Source organism: Muscardinus avellanarius, assembly GCF_963383645.1.
Source record: "Muscardinus avellanarius genome assembly, chromosome: 14".
NCBI classification, from domain to species: Eukaryota; Metazoa; Chordata; class Mammalia; order Rodentia; family Gliridae; genus Muscardinus; species Muscardinus avellanarius.
In genome coordinates this window covers 52,146,821-52,165,169 of record NC_137800.1, presented here as the reverse complement: position 1 = coordinate 52,165,169, position 18,349 = coordinate 52,146,821, and the positions used below count along the sequence as shown (strand labels likewise).

At 40.7% G+C, this 18,349-nt stretch overlaps 1 protein-coding gene across 1 annotated transcript; it reads left to right on the top strand.

Annotated features, from left to right (window-relative positions):
- Positions 1 to 5,609: 5,609 nt before the first annotated feature.
- Positions 5,610 to 17,889, top strand: TTI2 (TELO2 interacting protein 2; the record flags this gene model as incomplete). Its single annotated transcript, XM_080710071.1, has 7 exons — positions 5,610 to 6,253; positions 9,389 to 9,575; positions 10,697 to 10,789; positions 13,776 to 13,963; positions 14,041 to 14,184; positions 16,137 to 16,299; positions 17,788 to 17,889. 7 exons carry the CDS (start codon positions 5,610 to 5,612, stop codon positions 17,887 to 17,889), a joined length of 1,521 nt encoding a protein of 506 aa, XP_080566197.1.
- Between the last annotated feature and the right edge of the window lie 460 nt (positions 17,890 to 18,349).

The window sequence follows — 18,349 nt, the reverse complement described above, 5'->3', positions numbered from 1 at the left end:
CTTTTTATTTTTTGTTGTACTGGGGATGGAACCCAGGGGCTTTCTACCTCTGTGCTACACTCCTAGACCTATTTTATATTTTATTTGGAAACAGGGCTGGGATCCTCCTGTCTCAGCCTCCCAAGTGCACCTGCGTGATCCTCCTGTCTCAGCCTCCCAATTGCAGGGATTACAAGCATGCACGACTACACCCAGCTTTGGAGTGAGCATCATTTAAGAGTGAGATTCTATTCTTTATGTGGTCTAATCTCTTGTTTATAGTTTGTATTGATGCCTTCATTTCAATGATTGCATCCTTTATTTCGCAAATTCTGCATCATTTCTAACCTCTAAATTTCTGATTTGTCCCTCTGGTGATTTCTGCAATTCCATGTTGTCAAGTTTTATTATTGTAGGGTTGTGGGAGCTCATCTCTTCCTTGTTATTTCTCCTTTTCATGATTTCAGAAGTTTGTATTGTTGTTGCTTTTGATAAATTCTCTCAGTCTATAGGTGTCAGCAGGTATATACAAGGGCAATGGTGAAGGTTGAATAAGGAGGAAAGTGAAGTCATAAATGCAAGAATAAACTCACAGATGGTATCATTTGAGTTAACAGAGATTAGAGATAGTGTAGCAATCCAGAGGATTATTAGAAACAACTTTGAAAAGCTATACTCCATCAAAATGAAATATCTGAAAGAAACTGACAACTTTCTAGATAAACAGAAAACTATTTGTCTTCTTCCTAAACTGAATGAAGAAGACATAGAAAATTTAAACCAACCAATAGCAATCAAAGGGATTGAAGCAGCATAAAGAGCCTATCATCAAACAAAAGCTCAGGACCAGGTGGTTTTCCAAGTGAATTTTATAAAACCTTTATAAAAGAGCTAATTCCAACACTCTTCAATCTATTTCATGAAATAGAAAGAAACAGGACTCTTCCAAATACCTTCTATGAAGCCAACATCATAATAATAGCAAAACCAAATAAAGACAGCGCAAGAAAAGAAAACCACAGGTCTATAGCATATATAGAATGTAGCATATATAGAACTTAGACACAGAAACTCAAGAAACTCACAGCTAAGAAAACAAATAATCCAATCAAAAATGAGCATGAGAACTACATAGACACTTCACAAAAGATGAAATTCAAATGGCCAATAAATGCATGAAAAAATTATCAACATCATTAGCAATCAGAGAGATGCAAATCAAAACTGCCCTGAGATTTCACCTAACTCCAACTAGAATGGCAATTGTGAAAAACAGAAACACAACAAATGCTGGTGAGAATGTGGAGAAGTGAGAACTCTGGTGCATTGTCAGTGGGACTGCAAGTTAGTGCAACCACTTTGGGAAACAGTATGGAGGATCCTCAGAAGATTGAAGATGAACCTCCCATATGATCCTGCAATACCACTTCTGGGTATCTACCCAAAAGAATGGGAACCAAATATGAGGTTAGGTTTGATAACTTCATTTAGCAAAATGTTCTCCAGTTCCATCCATTTCCCTGTAAATAACACAATTTTGTTCTTCTTTATGGCTGAGTAAAATTCCATTGTGCACATATTCCCATAGTTTTGTAGTCCATTCATCTGTTGATGGATATCTTGACTGGTTCCATAGTTTGGCAATTGTAAATTGTGCAGCTATGAACATAGATAGATATGCATGCATTAGTTTGGTTCACATTCTTTTTGGAACAAACTAATGTATGCATAGATCTATGTTCATAGTCACAAATGTCAAAACAAAATCATGTCATTTACAGAAAAATGGATGGAACTGGAAAAGATTTTGCTAAGTGATATTAGTCATAAAAAGTAAGAAATTGGATGCTCTTCCTTACAAGTGGAAGCTAGGGAGAAAATGGGTCATAGGAGGAACTCTATATGAAGAAGGAGAAACCATAGATGAGTAAATAAGGTGACCTGAGGGGGATGGGAGGGGGGAGAGAGAAATTCCCTAATGTACATGATGTGTATTCACAAACATATCAAAGTCAAACACTAAGCCAAACACGAGAAGAAGGGAAGGGGAGAGAATGGAGAGGGAATTGGGAAAGGGCTAAATGAATGATGTGTGCTTGTATTCCTCTACCATCTTGTACTTCATTAAGATGTATGCCTATAATTCACCAATAAAAAAACTGGAAAAAATAAAATTCAAATATATATATATATATATGATAATTAATAATTAAATCTTTTTATCTTTAGCTGGAAAATTTGGATTATAACAATTTTAATTATATGTTAGTTTATATACATACATATATGCAAATTATATGATACATATAATAGCATTGAAATAATATCAGTATTCTAATACTAAATGCAGTTGATTTCTTTTTAATGCTTTTTGTCCTTAGGAAATTATTTATACATAAGGATGTATAGCCATATTAATGAAATTTATTGTTTGTTTGTTTGTTTGTTTGTTTATTTATTTTTGAGGGTCTGAGGATGGAACCCAGGGGCATTCGACCTCCGAGATATACTCCCTGCCCTATTTTTTTTAATTATTCTTTATTTTGAAACAGGGTCTTACTAAGTTACAGAGTGCCTCACTAAGTAGCTTGAGGCTGTTCCTGAACCATGATCCTCCCGTCTCAGCCTCCCAAATTCTGGGATTACAAGCATATGCCACCACGCCTGGCTCATTAATGAATTTTACAGTCAGTTTCTTTCTTACGTTGTTTTCCGTTTAAAAAATGTTTTGTTATTTTCTTTGCTCCTCCTCCTCCTCCTCCTCCTCCTCCTCCTCCTCCTCCTCCTCCTCCTCCTCCTCTTCTTTTCTGTGGTACTGGGGATTAAACCCAGAAATATTCTACCTCGAAGCTACACCCCTCACCCCTTTTTATTTTATTTTGGTATTGGGGGTTGGGCTCTGGACTATATCCCTAACTCTTTTTTATTTTTATTTTTATATCTTGATCCTCCTGTTAAAGCCTTTCAAGTATTTGGATTACCAAGTATGTCACCATACCCTGTCAGTTTTTTTTTTAATAAAATAATTATGTAAACCAGGCATAGTGGTGCAGGCTTGTAATCCTACTTGGGAGGCTGAGATAGGAAGATTGCAGATTTCAGGCCAGTTTCAGCAATTAAGCAAGACCCTGTTTCAAAATAAAAATTAAGGCTGAGTGTAGTGGTTTACGTTTGCAATCCCAGTACTTGGGAGGCTGAGAAGGGAGGATTAAAGGTTCAAAGATAGCCTCAGCAATTTAGCGAGGCCCTCTGCAACTTAATGAGATCCTGTTTTCAAATAATAAATATAATGAGGCTGGGCGTGTAGCTCAATGCGCCTGGGTTCAATCCGCAGTAAAAAAAAAAAAAAAAAAAAAGGAATTTAAAAGAGATACATAAACCATTGGCAAGATTCCAAAGTCAAAAATATAAAATACAGAGAAGTCCAGCTTCTATTCCTATTACTTTCTGTAGCGTCTTTTAAGCTTTTGGTTCCCACACCATTACTTTTTCCTTAATATACAAGGAAACGCATGCATTGTGGGTCCTTTTCCCCATCTTTACTAACAGAAAGGCAACATCCACGTGGCCACCACCACACCATTCACCTAATGATGTATTCCGGAGCTCCTACTTAGTCCACAGGGATGCCCTCCTCCCTCTTAACAGGCACACAGAGCTGCATTGTGTGAGAGCGCAGGGTTATTCAGCCAGTGCTCTGAGGATGGGTATATGGGTTCAATAACTGTTTATTGCATGACTAAACTGTGCCAGGCACTAAGGATAGTAGAGGTCGCTGGCTTCAGGAAACTGTACAGTGAAGAGAGCTCTGCAAGTTCTCCCCCCCCCACCCCCCACCCCCACGACAGCGTGGATCCCCTCGCACAAAGTTCACTGGGCCCGGGAAGACTGCACGCCCCACTTGGGCTTTCTAAGGCAAAATCCTCATGAGTGCCACCAGTCAGAGATGGGAGACCAAGAGTTAACTGCGGAGAGTGTCTGAACAAAAGGACCTGCATAGAACTTTCCGCTGATCACATTTCTTTATTTACCGTGACAATCCTAACAGGTGGCTAGGGACCCCCCCCACACACACACACACACAATAAAGAAACCAAGGCACAGATATCTGGACCACTGGGCTGCCCTGCAGGTTCTTCTCGTGGCCTTCGCTCTCTCCCCATCCTCCGGCCGGGTGTCCAGTGGCTGCCCCGCCTGGGCACTAACGCAGTCCGCAGTCCACAGTCCACTCCGTCGGTCTGCAGGGGGGGAGGCCCACGGCCCTGCTCATCTCAGGGACACAAACCGATCCGACCAACTGGAGACGGCTGCGCGGGCCAGCACATGCCAGCTGCTGGCTCTGCCTCGGGCCCCGCTGTACAGCCCTCCAGGTCCCCGTTTCCCTGCACAGCCCGTCCCCATCCCGGGTCGCTTGCGCTGCGGCGCGGGATCGCATCTGATGCCACCTCCAGGTCTCTAACTCTAGCCTTGGATGATGATGAGTTGGTAAATTCTTCTCTAAGGAGCCAAGCTCCCAGCCCTTTCTATTTTTATTTGGGAATAGGGTCTCACCACGTTGTAGAGAGCCTAGATTACTGCTGAGGCTGGTTTAGAACCTTCCTACCTCAGACTTACACAGCAACCATACGTGGCATGAGAGGCTCCCTAAATTGCAGTCCTGGAAAGCTGTTCTTCATAACTACTGGGATTAGAGATCTGCACTAATGAGATTGGTGGGAAGGTAGACGCTCTCAAAACCATCCTTACACCATGAAAATAAAGTTTCACTCTTACATTCTGAGAGTGGTAAGTATTGAGACCCCGGTTCACGTCAGATGGGTAAAGTGCCAACAGCGTAACAAGGTTCAAAAAGGAGGCACTTTTCACACAAAAGCATGAACACCCAATCATCATGCTTATGAACCGAAAGGATCAAACTTTAACGTTTAGTTAAAAACTGCCAAATATGCGCCACTAATCTATCAGAAAGGGTGATTAACAAAGTCCAAATACATTTAGTCTCAAAACATAAAATCCTGTAAAATAAAAAAATGTGGATGATATTTTATGATCATTTTTGTTTCTAATTTAATCTAGAAAAACAGAAATAAAATCAGTAAGCGAGTACTTATATATGTAAATATATTCTCCATAGCTCCGCCTTTTCTGCCTTTTTTTTCTCTTAAGACTGGCTTTACGATCGAATGTCGTGAAATACGGCGTTGCGGCAGTGTGGGCGGAAGTCAGCTTTGAGCTTTGCGATGTGGGCGTCAGCTGGGGCCGGACGTGCTGGAAACCCTGCAGGTACCGGTGTGCTGGCTATTTCTGTGGCTCATCAGTTTATTTTTTTAAGTTCCTTGGTTTTTTTTTTTTTGTTGTTGTTGTTGTTGTTGCTTTTCTTTCTCTTGCATCTGCAGAAAAAGTAGTATCTCCACTTCACCGTTACACATTTGAGATTCTTACTATGAGAAAGCCCTTTTCCTTACGCACACGTTATTTTCGCAGTCAGATTCATCTCCTGCTACAAAGCACCTCGTCGTTTTAGTCGGCAAGATCCCAGCATCCGGGGGCCAACCTTCCCTTCTTTAGGGGGCCTTTCCTTCGTCTGTCTTCGTCTCCCAGAGACCAGACAGTCCGTGCCCTGTGAGGGAATGGAGCTTGACGACGCTAAGGAAAAGCAGCGGGAAGGTTCTTCCTTGTCTGAAGAGCGCTCTCCTTCCGCCCTCGGACAGGCTTTTTCTAAGATTTTGCACAGTCTTACAGGCCAGGAGGCTCAACGGGGCAACGCAAGAGATGTCGCTCTGAAAGAGCTCAGTGCTCTAATAGAAGCCACAGAATGTGACAGATTGTTTGAGGGGAAAGGCGATCCTCCCTGCGGACTTCTGGAGATGTTGGGGCAGATGGCAAAGGCCCTGGAGAAGTATGCAGCCCCACCCAAGGAGAAGGAAGGTGGAGATGATGGTCACTCCCAAGTGGCTGAGAAAGCCTCAGAAGTTGGCTTACTGTTTCTGAAGCTGTTGGGGAAAATTGATGCTGCCAAGAATTCTCAGGTCTGTCCTGCATGGGAGCCAGGCCTACGACACTTGGCAGGACCCATCTACGTTTTTGCTGTCACACACAGGTTTGAGAAACCATGGACCAGCCGCATATCTCAGGACATTGCTGGAAGGGTGCTCACCTTACTGCTTCGAGTTACTGATTGCAGTTCTGTAGCAGGATTCTTACGTGGAGAAAATGAAGATGAGAAAGGGAGATTTACTGTAGTAATGGGCCTTCTCAGACCCCAGTTGAATAAGTGAGTACTTTTGCCCTGTGCCACGTGAGCATCAGTCTAAACGTTTTGAAATGGTAGAGCTAAGAGCCAGTGGAGTGGTGCATGCCTGTAATCCCAGTACTTGGGATGTTGAGACAGGAGGGATCGCAGGTTGGAAGCCAGCCTCAGCAATTCAGTGAGGCTTGCATCAATTTAGCAAGACCCTGTTTCCAAATAAAAAATAAAATAGGGCTGGGGGTGTAGCTTGGAGGTAGAATGCTCCCTGGATTTAATCCCCAGTACCAACGAAAAATGTGTTCAAAGAACCTGATGTTTCTTTTTTTATTAATTTATTTTCCCCCATTCCTTCCCCATCCTTCCTTCCCATGCTTGGTTTAGTGGTTGACATCTATATGTTTGTTTAAGTACATCATGTGTTTAGAGAGTTTCCTTCTTCTCCCCTCCCATCCCCTCAGTTAGGTTGCCTTGTTTGCTCCTCTATAGGATCTCCTTTTTCACCTGGAGATCCTCCTATGACCCATTTCACTTTAGCTTTCACACATTAGGGAAAGCATCAGATCTCTTACTTTTTGCAACTGACTAATCTCGCTTAGCATAATGTCCTCCAGTTCCATCCATTTCTCTGAAAATGATGTAATTGTGTGTTTTTTTTTTTTTTAGGAGTTTTAAAGAAGTTTATTAGAAAGATAGAAATACACAGCCAGGCGTGGTGGTGCACACTTGTAATCCCTGCGCTTGGGAGGCTGAGACAAGAGGATCACATGGGTTCGAAGCCAGCCTCAGCTACTTAGTGAGGCTCTCAGCTACTTAGTGAGACCCTGTTTCCAAATAAAATAGAAAATAGGTCTGGGTAGAAAGCCTCTGGGTTCCACCCCCAGTACCACCAAAAAAAAAAAAAAAAAAAAGATAGAAATACAGAAAATAGAAATACAGCCCCATGCCAAAATAGCGTGGGGGGCGTGACTCAAAATGAATACACCCTAATTGTGTTTTTTTTTTTAATGCCTGAGTAAAATTCCATTGTGTACATATCCCACAGTTTTGTAACCCATTCATTTATTGATGGACATCTTGGCTGGTTCCATAGTTTATTTATTAGAAAAAATAAGAATGTTGTAATACCTGCTCTCTTAAGTCCTAGAAAAATAATTTTGTTAAAAATTAAATAAACCATAGCAAATTTGAGATTAGAACTGAGGTTTTCACTCTCATTTTCGAGAGCTCTTTCCAGCACTGGAAAACTGCCTTGGAAAACTGGAAATTTGGTGTCATTGATTTGGAATTATGTTTAAGTTAGATGAGGATGGTTATTTGGAGAGGATTTACACATATGGTTTGAGAGTATGGGGGTATAGTCACGGGTAGAGATCTTGCCTAGTACGTGTGAGGCCCTGAATTCAATTTCCAGCAAAAACAGCCGGGCGTGGTGGCACACACTTGTAATCCCCGCTCTTGGGAGATGGGAGTCTAAGACAGGAGGATTGCACAGGTTCAAAGCCAACCTCAGCTGCTTAGTGAGGCACTCAGCAACTTAGCAAGACCCTATTTCCAAATAAAATATAAAATATGTTTGGGAGTGTAGCCGGAGGTAGAAGGCCCCTGGATTCCATCTCCAGTACCACAAAAAAAAAAAAAAAGCAAAAAAAAGTTTATAGTTTGAATATAAATTTAGAACTCTTTAAACTCATCACTAGGTATTCAATAGAGATTCAGTATTTAGGATGAAAATTAATTCTTTAGACTGCTGTTAGCTTAAGTACTTTTTGTGGACTTCTACTTGCTATATTGTCAGTATTCATAGTACTAGAGTGATGACAAAAAATGTCAATGCCTCTTAATCTACTAGGAATTTGGTGTTAAAAGGCTTGCTATTAAAGCTGGGGTTGATGGCACATGCTTGTAATTCCAGTACTTGGGAGGCTAAGATAGGAAGATTTCAGGTTCAAAACCAGCAAAGCCCTCCTAGCAATACAAGGCCTTTCTCCTAGACTTAGTAGTGAGATCCTGTTTCTATTTCAAAATAAACAATAATAATAAAATAGGACTGGGGGTGCAGCTCAGAGCTAGAACACCCTTAGGTTCAATTCCCAGTAAAACACAACACACACACACACACACACACACACACACACACACGGTTGATATTGAGACTAGTGCTTCATTTCATTGCTCTGAGTAGGACCAAATTAGCCTCTCTGAATCTCAGTTTTATGATTTATAATATGAAGATAATATATTTATTATACAGTTGTTATTTTAAGGCTAGGTGTTGTGTGATTAAACTCATTTTATAAGCTATAAATTGGTACTTATATCTTGATTCATTTGTTCCTTTATAATAATAATGCTGAGACATTTCTTTTACTTCTATTTCTCTTCTCACCTCATCTTCATTAGAACCATTATTACCTATACCACAGGTCCTTTACTTAGCTGTGGTTTACTTTTAATGGATAAGCTTTGGACCCAGAACCCAGGGTTATTGTTAAATATATGTATTTAGCTGGGTGTAGTGGCATACAGCTGTAATCCTAGTACTTGGGAGGCTGAGACAGGAGGATCACATATTTGAGACCAGCCTCAGAAAGTAGTGAGACTCGCAACAACCTAATCAGATCCTGTTTCAAAATAAAAATGAGAGCTGGGCATGGTGGCACATGCTTGCAATCCCAGTGTTTGTGAGGCTGAAACAGGAGGATCGTGGTTTGCAGACAGCCTCAGCTACTACTTAGTGAGGCACTTTGCAACTCAGTGAGACCCTGTTTCAAAATAATAAAAAAATAGGCCTGGGGGTATAGCTCGAAGGTAGAATGCCCCTGGGTTCCATCCCCAGTATAGAAAAACAAACAAACAAACAAACAAACAAACAAAATAAAAATTTAAAAATAGAGCTAAGGGTGTAGTTCAAAAGTAGAATGCCTCTGTGTTCAATCCCCAGTACCACACACGTCAAATATACACATATATGTGTGTGTGTATATATATGTATATATGGATATATGTATGTATATTCAGTATAGGTTATGTACATTGTTTTAATACAAATCATAAAATGTATATTGTAAAATTAAGAGTTATATGTATTTTCTTTCCCAAAATAAGAAAATACCGATTAGCTTGAACTAGTACTTCATGTTGTTTCGTTTCTCCCTTTAGGGAATCCTGGAAGAATAACCCTGCTATAAAACATGTTTTCTCATGGACTCTGCAACAGGTCACTCGACCCTGGCTAAACCAACACCTAGAGAGGATACTTCCTCCATCATTGCTCATCTCTGATGATTATCAAACTGAGAACAAAATCCTGGGTGTACAGTGCCTCCATCACATTGTGCTTAATGTGGTAAGCACCCTTGGCTGTCACTGTATTTATGGGACACACAGAATTATACATAACTGTTCTTCATTCATGACACATATTTACATCTTTTATGTATTAGCTTTCTAGTATTATTATGATGTTATTAAATTCTGTTAATACTGTTAAGTCATTCAGTTTACTTATATATACTTTTTATTCTTATACTTTTCCTTCTGCTAACCTGGTAGAATTATGTATTTTGTAGAATAATCTAATTAAAGAATAATTGCAGGACTCAGTGATAGAGCATGTGAGTAGCATGTAAAAGGCCTTAAGTTCAATTCTCACACTAAAATTAATTCATTAAAGATACTTATAGAAGAAACAGGAAGGCATGGGTTATTATCAAACTGAGTTACCAGAGACTGAATGATTAACAGTTGACTTTCAAGGAGCAATAAATCAGAAACTAGCCAGGCATGGTGGCACACGCTTGAAATCCCAGTGCTTGGGAGGCTAAGACAGGAGGATCTGGGTTCTCGACTAACTCAGCTACTTAGTGAGGCACTCTACATCTTACTGAGAACCTGTTTCAAAATAAAGAATAAGCTGGGCGTGGTGGTGCACGCTTGTAATCCCTGAGCTTGGGAGGCTGAGACAGGAGGATCACACAGGTTCAAAGCCAGCCTCAGCTACTTAGTGAGGCTTTCAGTAACTTAGTGAGACCCTGTTTCCAAATAAAATATAAAAAAGGTCTGGGAGTATAGCCCGGAGGTAGAAAGCCTCTGGATTCCACCCCCAGTACCACCACCAAAAAAAAAATAATAATAAAGAATAAAAAAATCGGGCTGGGGGTGTAGCTCAGAGGTAAAATGCCTCTGGGTTCAATCCCCGTACCACCAAAAAAAAAAAAAAAAAAAATCAGAACCTGAAAGATACTAATACCCATGCAATCTATTATTCAAGGAAGTTTTTAAAACACTGTCTAATAGAGCTTTTAAAACACACACACACACACACACACACACACACACACACACACACACACGAGAGAGAGAGAGAATGAATCTATATGTACCCATAATCTAATTTCAAAAATTATCAGCAATCAGCATCTTGCCAATCTTGGGGAACTTTTAATTGGATAATTTGTCTGATTACAGCCAGCAGCAGATTTGCACCAGTATAACAGAGCCCAGGTTCTATACCATGCGATGTTCAACCACCTGTATATGCCAGAGCACCGGCTAATTCAGGTAATTGTGAAATTTATGCATAACTGAGTTCTCTAAATTTGAATAGAAGATGGCATTATGTGAGTAGAAATAGTTGAGAAATGTAGATGTTCCTCCTTTGAAAAGGGTGAGAACTAAAAGCTGTTCAAAATTTGAAATGCTTCAACACCAAACAGGCAACCATATTTCTGAGTCTTCACAAGAAAGTTAATGTTTTGTTTTCATGTGGGTCAGTTAGATATTACTTGGGCAGCTTTGTGTCTGAAAAGTTCTATTTTTTATACTTTTATTGATGCACTGTAATTATGCATCATAGTGAAGTTTAAAATGATACAAATAAATCAGCCGTGGTGGTGCACACTTGTAATCCCACTACTTAGTAGGTTGAGATAGGAGTTAGCAGGTTTGAGGATAGCCTCAGCAACTTAGCAAGGACCTCAGCAACTTAGTGAGACCCTGTTTCATGGCTGGGCATAGTTGCACATGCTTCATAATCCCAGTATGTGGGAGGCTGACACAAGAGGATTATAGGATTCAGACAGCCTCAGCTCCTTAGTGAGGCTCTCGGCAACTTAGTGTAACCCTGTTTCAAAATAAAGAATTAAAAATAGGGCTGGACATGTAGCCTGGAGTTGGCATGTCCCTGGGTTCATTCCCCAGCACCACAAAAAAAAAAAAAAAAAGAGAGAGAGAGAGACCCTGTCTCAGAATAAAATAAAAAAATAAAATAGGCCTCCTTAGGGTGTAGCTTGGAGATAGAACATTCCTGGGTTCAATCCACAGTACCATACACACACACACACACACACACACACACACACACACACACACACACACACACTGAAATAAAGAAAGGAAGAAGGGAGGGAGGGAGGGAGGGAGGAAGGAAGGAAGGAAGGAAGGAAGGAAGGAAGGAAGGAAGGAAAAGAAAAAAACTAAGAAAGGACTGGGATGTTGCTCAGAGGTAGAATTCCCCTGGGTTCCATTCCCAGTACCACTCACACACAGACAACAATAAAGTGATACCAACATACATGCACACAGCACTTGGTGTGTGTCCTAGATTGTGCCCTTTCTTCCTCTCATATGTATTTGTTTGATTGGTAGTAATACTTTTATTTGTGGACATGCTATTATTAAAATCCTTCATCAGTGCTCCTGTTTCTCCTTCCCACCTTCCTCCCACAAACTCCTCTACTCTTTCGTGGTCTCTCTCCTCATTTATCTGCAGTCCCTTTTGTTTCCTTTTTTTCTTTAGCTTCACATATGGGAGAAAACATACCTTTGACTTTCTGAGACTGGCTGATGATTTTATGTAGCATAATGTTCTCTAGTTTCATCTATTTTCCTGCAAATGATGTTTTTCCTTTTTTCCTTTTTTGCAGTACTGGGGATGGAACCCAGGGGAATTCTACCTCCAAGCTACACTACCAGCCCTATTTTTTAATTTTTTAAAATATTTTGGTGGTATTGGGGCTCCTGGAAACCCTTTAACCTCCGGGCTACACTCCCAGACTTATTTTTTATATATTTTTAAATTTGGAAACAGGGTCTCTTAAGCCAGCGAGGCTGGCTTCGAACCAGTGCGATCCTCCTGTCTCTGCCTCCCAAGCGTGGGGATTACAAGCATGCGCCAGCATGCCCGGCCTACCAGCCCTATTTTTTATTCTTTATTTTTTAACAGGGCCTCACTAAGTAGCTGAGGCTGTCCACCAACCACTTCCTCGTCTCAGCCTCCCAAATGCTGGGATTACAAGTGTGCGCCACCACACCTGGCTGTGTTTTTTTTTTTTTTTTTTTTTTGTGTGTGTGTGTGTGTGTGTTCTTTTCTTTTTTCTTTTTAAAGTTCTTACCTTTTCTAGACATTAGTACTTTATTAGAGGTGAAGATTTTCTCCCCTTCTGTAGGCTCTCTTCAGATTCTTGATTGTTTCATTTGCTGCATACAAGCATTTTAATCTGATGCCATCTCATTTATTCTTGAATTTATTTCCTGTGTTTTGGAGATGCGTGTATGTGTGTATTTTACTGGAGATTGAACCAGGGATTTTCTACCTCTGACCTACTCCCCAACTCTATTTTTTTGAGACAGAGTCTCACTAAGTTGCTGAGGCTAGGCTTAAACCTGTGATTCTCCTGTCTCAGCCTCCCAAGCACTGGAATTATGGGTGTGCACTACCATGCCTAGCTGAAGATCTTATTGAGAAAGTCTCTACCAGTGCCTTTACATTAGAGAGTTGGTCCTGTGTCTTCTTCCAGTAACTGTAAAGTTTCTCATCTGACTTCTAGGTCTTTGATCCATTTTGAGTTGACTATTGTCAGCTTTTTGTTGAAAAAGCTTTTTTCCAGTTTATGGTTTTAACTCCTTTGTCAGAAATCAACTGGCTATTGTTTGAGGATTTATTATTGTCTTTTTTATTTCATTGGTCTGTGTCTATTTCTGCGCCAGTATTATGCTGTTTCTGTTACTATAGCTCTGTAGTATAATTTGAAATTGGATATTATGATGCCTGTATGGTTTTGTTGCTCAGTACTGCTTTGTTTTTTATGTATCTTTTCTTCTATATGAATTTTAGGACTCATTAGTAAAGAACAGTCCTGAGGAGAAATGGAGATAAAGGATGTGAAGACTGCTAGGTGTGGTAGAACAGGCCTAAAAATTCCAGTATTTGAGAGGCTGAGACAGGGGGATCACTGGTTTAAGGACAGCTTCAGCAAGTAGTGAGATTCTCATCATCCTAGTGAGACCCTGTTTCAAAAGAAAAAAAGGAGGGGGCCTGGGAGTGTAACTTGGACATAGAATGCTCCTGGACTCAATCCCCTGTGCAAAAAAAAAAGTGGAAACTGAAAATTTAAATATGTACCTAATGTATTAATTACTGGTATCATTTAGAGTTCTGTGACATGGAATATAAGGACAGTAGCTTAATAAAACTCTTAGAAAAAGCAAAAGTGTCGTCACTGCAAATGGGTGAACCAAAACCAAAGTGTTCATTTCTTCCTCATAGGCCGTGCTCCTGTGTATGCTGGACTTATTCCCGATCCTGGAGAAAGCCATGCACTGGAAGGAAGATGCAACTCGGCCCACCTCACGCTGTGAGGAGGTGTTGCAGCTGATTCTAACCCACATGGAGCCAGAGCACCGCCTTCTCTTACGCAGGACCTATGCAAGAAACCTACCATCTTTCATTAAGAGGTGAGTGCTAGGGCTCTGGTCTGGCTGCATACCACAAGTTCAGCTCTTTGGCATCACATTTCCTCTTTCCTTTTTAGGTTGGGGATCCGAACTGTCCGACACTTGAAGCGGTTGGAGCGAGTCATCATTGGTTATCTGGAGGTTTATGATGGACCAGAAGAGGAGGCTAGATTGAAGATTCTGGAAACCCTAAAACTTCTCATGCAGTATACTTGGCCCAGGTATAGCAGACAGGCTACTAAAAAGGGGCAGAACTCACCCAGTTTTCTCTTCAGAACTTGCCCAGTTGCAGTCGATACAAAGTATTAAAGACATGCAGTATGTTTGAGCATCTTCCACTGCCACACATGTAAGATTTTGAGCCTTTTCACCAGGCATCAGTTCCAGATTTGTGACACAATTAAACCATTTTTTTTTTTTTTCTTTCAGTGATGGGGATGGAACCCAGGGGCATTCTACCTCCAAAGCTACACCCTCACTCCTATTTTTTTATTCTTTATTTTGAAACAGGGTCTGAGTTGCAAAGGGCCCCACTAATTAGTTGAGGCTGTCTGCAAACCACAATCCTCCTGTCTTAGCCTTCCAAAGGCTAGGATTTAAGTGTGCACCACCACGCCAGCTTGAAATTTGACATTTTAAAGTGTATAATTCAATGACATTAAGTACAGTCACAATGTATAACCATTGCCCATTTCTAGGACATTTTTTAATTGTATTTTTTATTATTATTTTAAAGGGTCTCGCTAAGTTGCTGAAGGTCTCTGCTGGCCTCGATCCTCCTGTCTCAACTTCCCAAGCGCTAGAATGACAGGCGTGCACCACCACGCCAGGCATCTAGGACAGTTTTTATCAAGGAGATGAAAACTTTTTTGTGTGTAATATGGTAGTGGAAATTGAACCTGGAGGCATTCTACCTCTGAGCTACACCCTTAGCTTTTTTTCATTTTGAAACAGTCTTACTAATTTCCCAAGGGCTTTTCTCAGCCCTCTCAAGTACTGGGATTACAGGTGTGTGCCACCATGCCCAGCAGGATGAAAACCTTTAGAAAGGTTAATAATTAGAAAATAGGCTGGACTTAACTGATAGTAAATTAGGATCTGAAATAAACTAAACACATTCTGACACCTAAGTCCCAGACACTAATTTCTCTTACTTTATTAACATCCAGGCCTGAGATGGCAGTAAGTTAAAGGACTGTGGTTCATCTCCTGTTCAGTCCAAAAGCATAATAAGGAGACCTCTTTAGAAGGTTCCCCATCTTTTCTTATTAAAGGAAAATTTACAATCAAGTACTGGGGATGGAACCCAGGGGCATTCTACCTTCAAGCTACACCCCCAGCCCTGTGTTTTATTCTTTATTTTCAAACAGGGTCTCACTGAGTTGCAAAGGGTCTAAGTAGCTGAGGCTGTCATCGAACTGCATCCTCCTGTCTCAGCCTCCCAAATGCTGGGATTACAAGGGTGTTCCACCACACCTGGCCGAATCATGGTATTCTTGAACAGGCCAGAAGTTATGTGTAATGGAGGCAGAATGCTGTAGAAAGAAGAGACTGGAGGTTAAGTAATCTGTGCTCTGTTCTCTGGCTCAGTCTCTAATTCAGTGATCCTTCAAAAACCATTTAACCTATGCGGTCATGGTGGCGTACACTTGTAATTCCAGCATTCGGGAGGCTGAGATCAGAGGTTCGCGGTTCTCAGACAGCCTCAGCTACTTAGTGAGGCCTTCTGCAACTTGGTGAGACCTTGTTTCAAAAATAAAGAATAAAAAATTGGGCAGGGGGTGTACCTCGGAGGACAAATGCCTCTGGGTTCCATCCCCAGACCCAACAAAAAACAAACAAAAAAAAAAACCCATTTAACCTAACCAATTGTGGTGGCACACACTTGTAACACCAGTACTTGGGAGGCTGAGATGGGAGGATCACAGGTTCAAGGACAACTTCAGCAAGTAGTGAGACTCATCAACCTAGTGAGATCCTGTTTCCAAATAAAATTGAGCTGGGGAAATAGTTTGGAGGTAGAATGCCTCTGGGTTAAATCTCTAGTATACCCTTAAAAAGTCATTTAACTTTCATTCCTTCAATTATGAGAAGAGGGCTTACCACCAGTCTTTGAAGCCTTCCAATTTTAATATTACCATTTAGAATATGAAGTCTTTCTTCCTGATTCCAGAATTTCCTGCAGAGTTGTGGTCTTATTGAAGGCTCTTCTGAAACTGATATGTGATGTGGCAAGGGACCCAAACCTTACACCTGAGTCTGTTAGAAACATCTTGCTTCAGGAAGCCACAGACTGCCTGATCCTCCTGGACCACTGCTCTCAAGGACAGGTGAAAGTAAGGCACTCTCTAGAGCTTACAATTGAGCCTCATTCCCCTTGGTAATTCCTATGATTGGTTATAATAATCTATTTATGTGCCTGGCCAAGTCTGAAAATGAACATGGGGTTATAGTTTACCATCTCTGAGCCTTCTAGCTCTCAACAATTTAATCTGTACTTTTTTGGGGTATTTTTTTGGTTTTAGTGATTGTCTCAGGGCTTATGCATGCTAAATTCATACTCTACTGAGAAACAGCCTCAGCCCCTCCTATTTTCTTTTTTTGGGGTAGGTCTGGGGATGGGACCTCGGGGCATTAGACCTCCGAGCTACACCTCCTGCCCTATTTTTTATTCTTTATTTTGAAACAGGATTTCACTAAGTTACAGAGAGCCTAAGTAGCTGAGGCTGTCCGTGAACCACGATCCTCCGGTCTCAGCTTCCCGAATACTGGGATTATAAGCGTGCGCCACCACACCTGGCTCCCTCCTATTTTCTTTAAACTATTCAGAACCATTTAGAGCAAAAGGATCAAATGTGACTGAGGTTGAGGTTTAGAGAATGGGCAAAAGTATTATAAAATTTGTGTTTTAGTGTTTCAAATTTTAAAAAGAAACAAAAGTATTAGTCACCTAGTGATAGTAATATTGAGTAATTTTAGATACCAGAAATGTTCCCATTTGGGGGTGGCCAACCATCTCTTAAGTATATGTTTTTGTATGTTATCTATCCACACGAGAACCCTTGATTCCACATTTTAGGGCTACTTTTGTTTTTTTCCTGTGGTGCTGGAGATTGAACCCAGGGCCTTACACATGCACTACCACTGAACTGCATTCCCAGCCCTCTTTGGAACCATAGCCTACAAGTTAACTTCTCAAGGCCATCACTTATAATAGCTATGTGTGCATATGTATGTATTTATTTAGAAATCTTCAGCTGAAAGACTGAAAGCAGTATGAAAAGAAATTCATATCACAAATACAGATAGTATGGTTTGTTGTTTTACAGAAATACTTAGTATGGCTTGCTGTCTTTATTTATATAAATACTTTGTATGGTTTATTCAGACTATTTCATTTTAGCTCTTTAACCTTGGACACTTTCAAGCCCTAGAGCCAACTTAATTTGCCTTGATCAGAATGAAGCCACCTGTCAGCATGTTAAGTTTTTAGAGTAACATTTGTTGTGACTGGTGAGCTGTGTTCTCATGTCATCCATTCTTTTATTTGTGTGTGTGGTACTAGATGGAACCCAGAGGCCTTCTACCTCCACGCTGTTCCCCCAGGCCCATTTTATTTTTTATTTGGAAACAGTGTCTCACTAAGTTGCTGAGGCTAGCTTCCAACCTGTGATCCTCCTGTTTCAACTTCCCCAGTACTGGGATCACAGGTGTGCACCACCACACCCAGCTCTTTCCTTCTTTTGAGTATAATACTAAGAGCAGAATGAAGGTAAAAGGGGGGAAATCACAATTAAAGCAAATGTCTTGGTTTCCTGTTTCAGAGTCTCCTGGCCAAAATCCTCCTAAGCTGTGAAGACAGAATGGTGGTGAGCTGTGTCAGGAAAGTACAGGTTTCTAACAGCACTCCTAACCATGGAACTTAAGCTGGCTCCCTAAGAGGAAAGGATTTTCAATTCCAGATTGTATAATGGAGTTATGGAAAAAGGTACTTTCACATTATCATCACACTATGTTTTGTAAGTTGGAGCCCCCCAATAGGAATAGAGAACAGAAGAACAAGAAAACAGAAGTCCTGCCATTTCTAAATAAAGTTGGTGGAGGGTCCCAAGGAATCCACTGCCTAAGATTTCTAAACATTTACACCCACAATCTCATTCCAGCCTCAGGAATTCATCTGTTAGGCTTCTTGGTTCAAGTTGTAACTTCAACACGTATGCTATAAAATACTCTCATAACTTCAGGCTTTCTTCCATTCACTACAGATTCCTTACTGAAGTGACATAAACATCAAGAACACAAATACTGTGTGAAATACAACACAACAGAGCAAAAACTGAAGGTGTATGTACTTAGATAAGAGATGTTCAGTATTCAGTCCCAGTT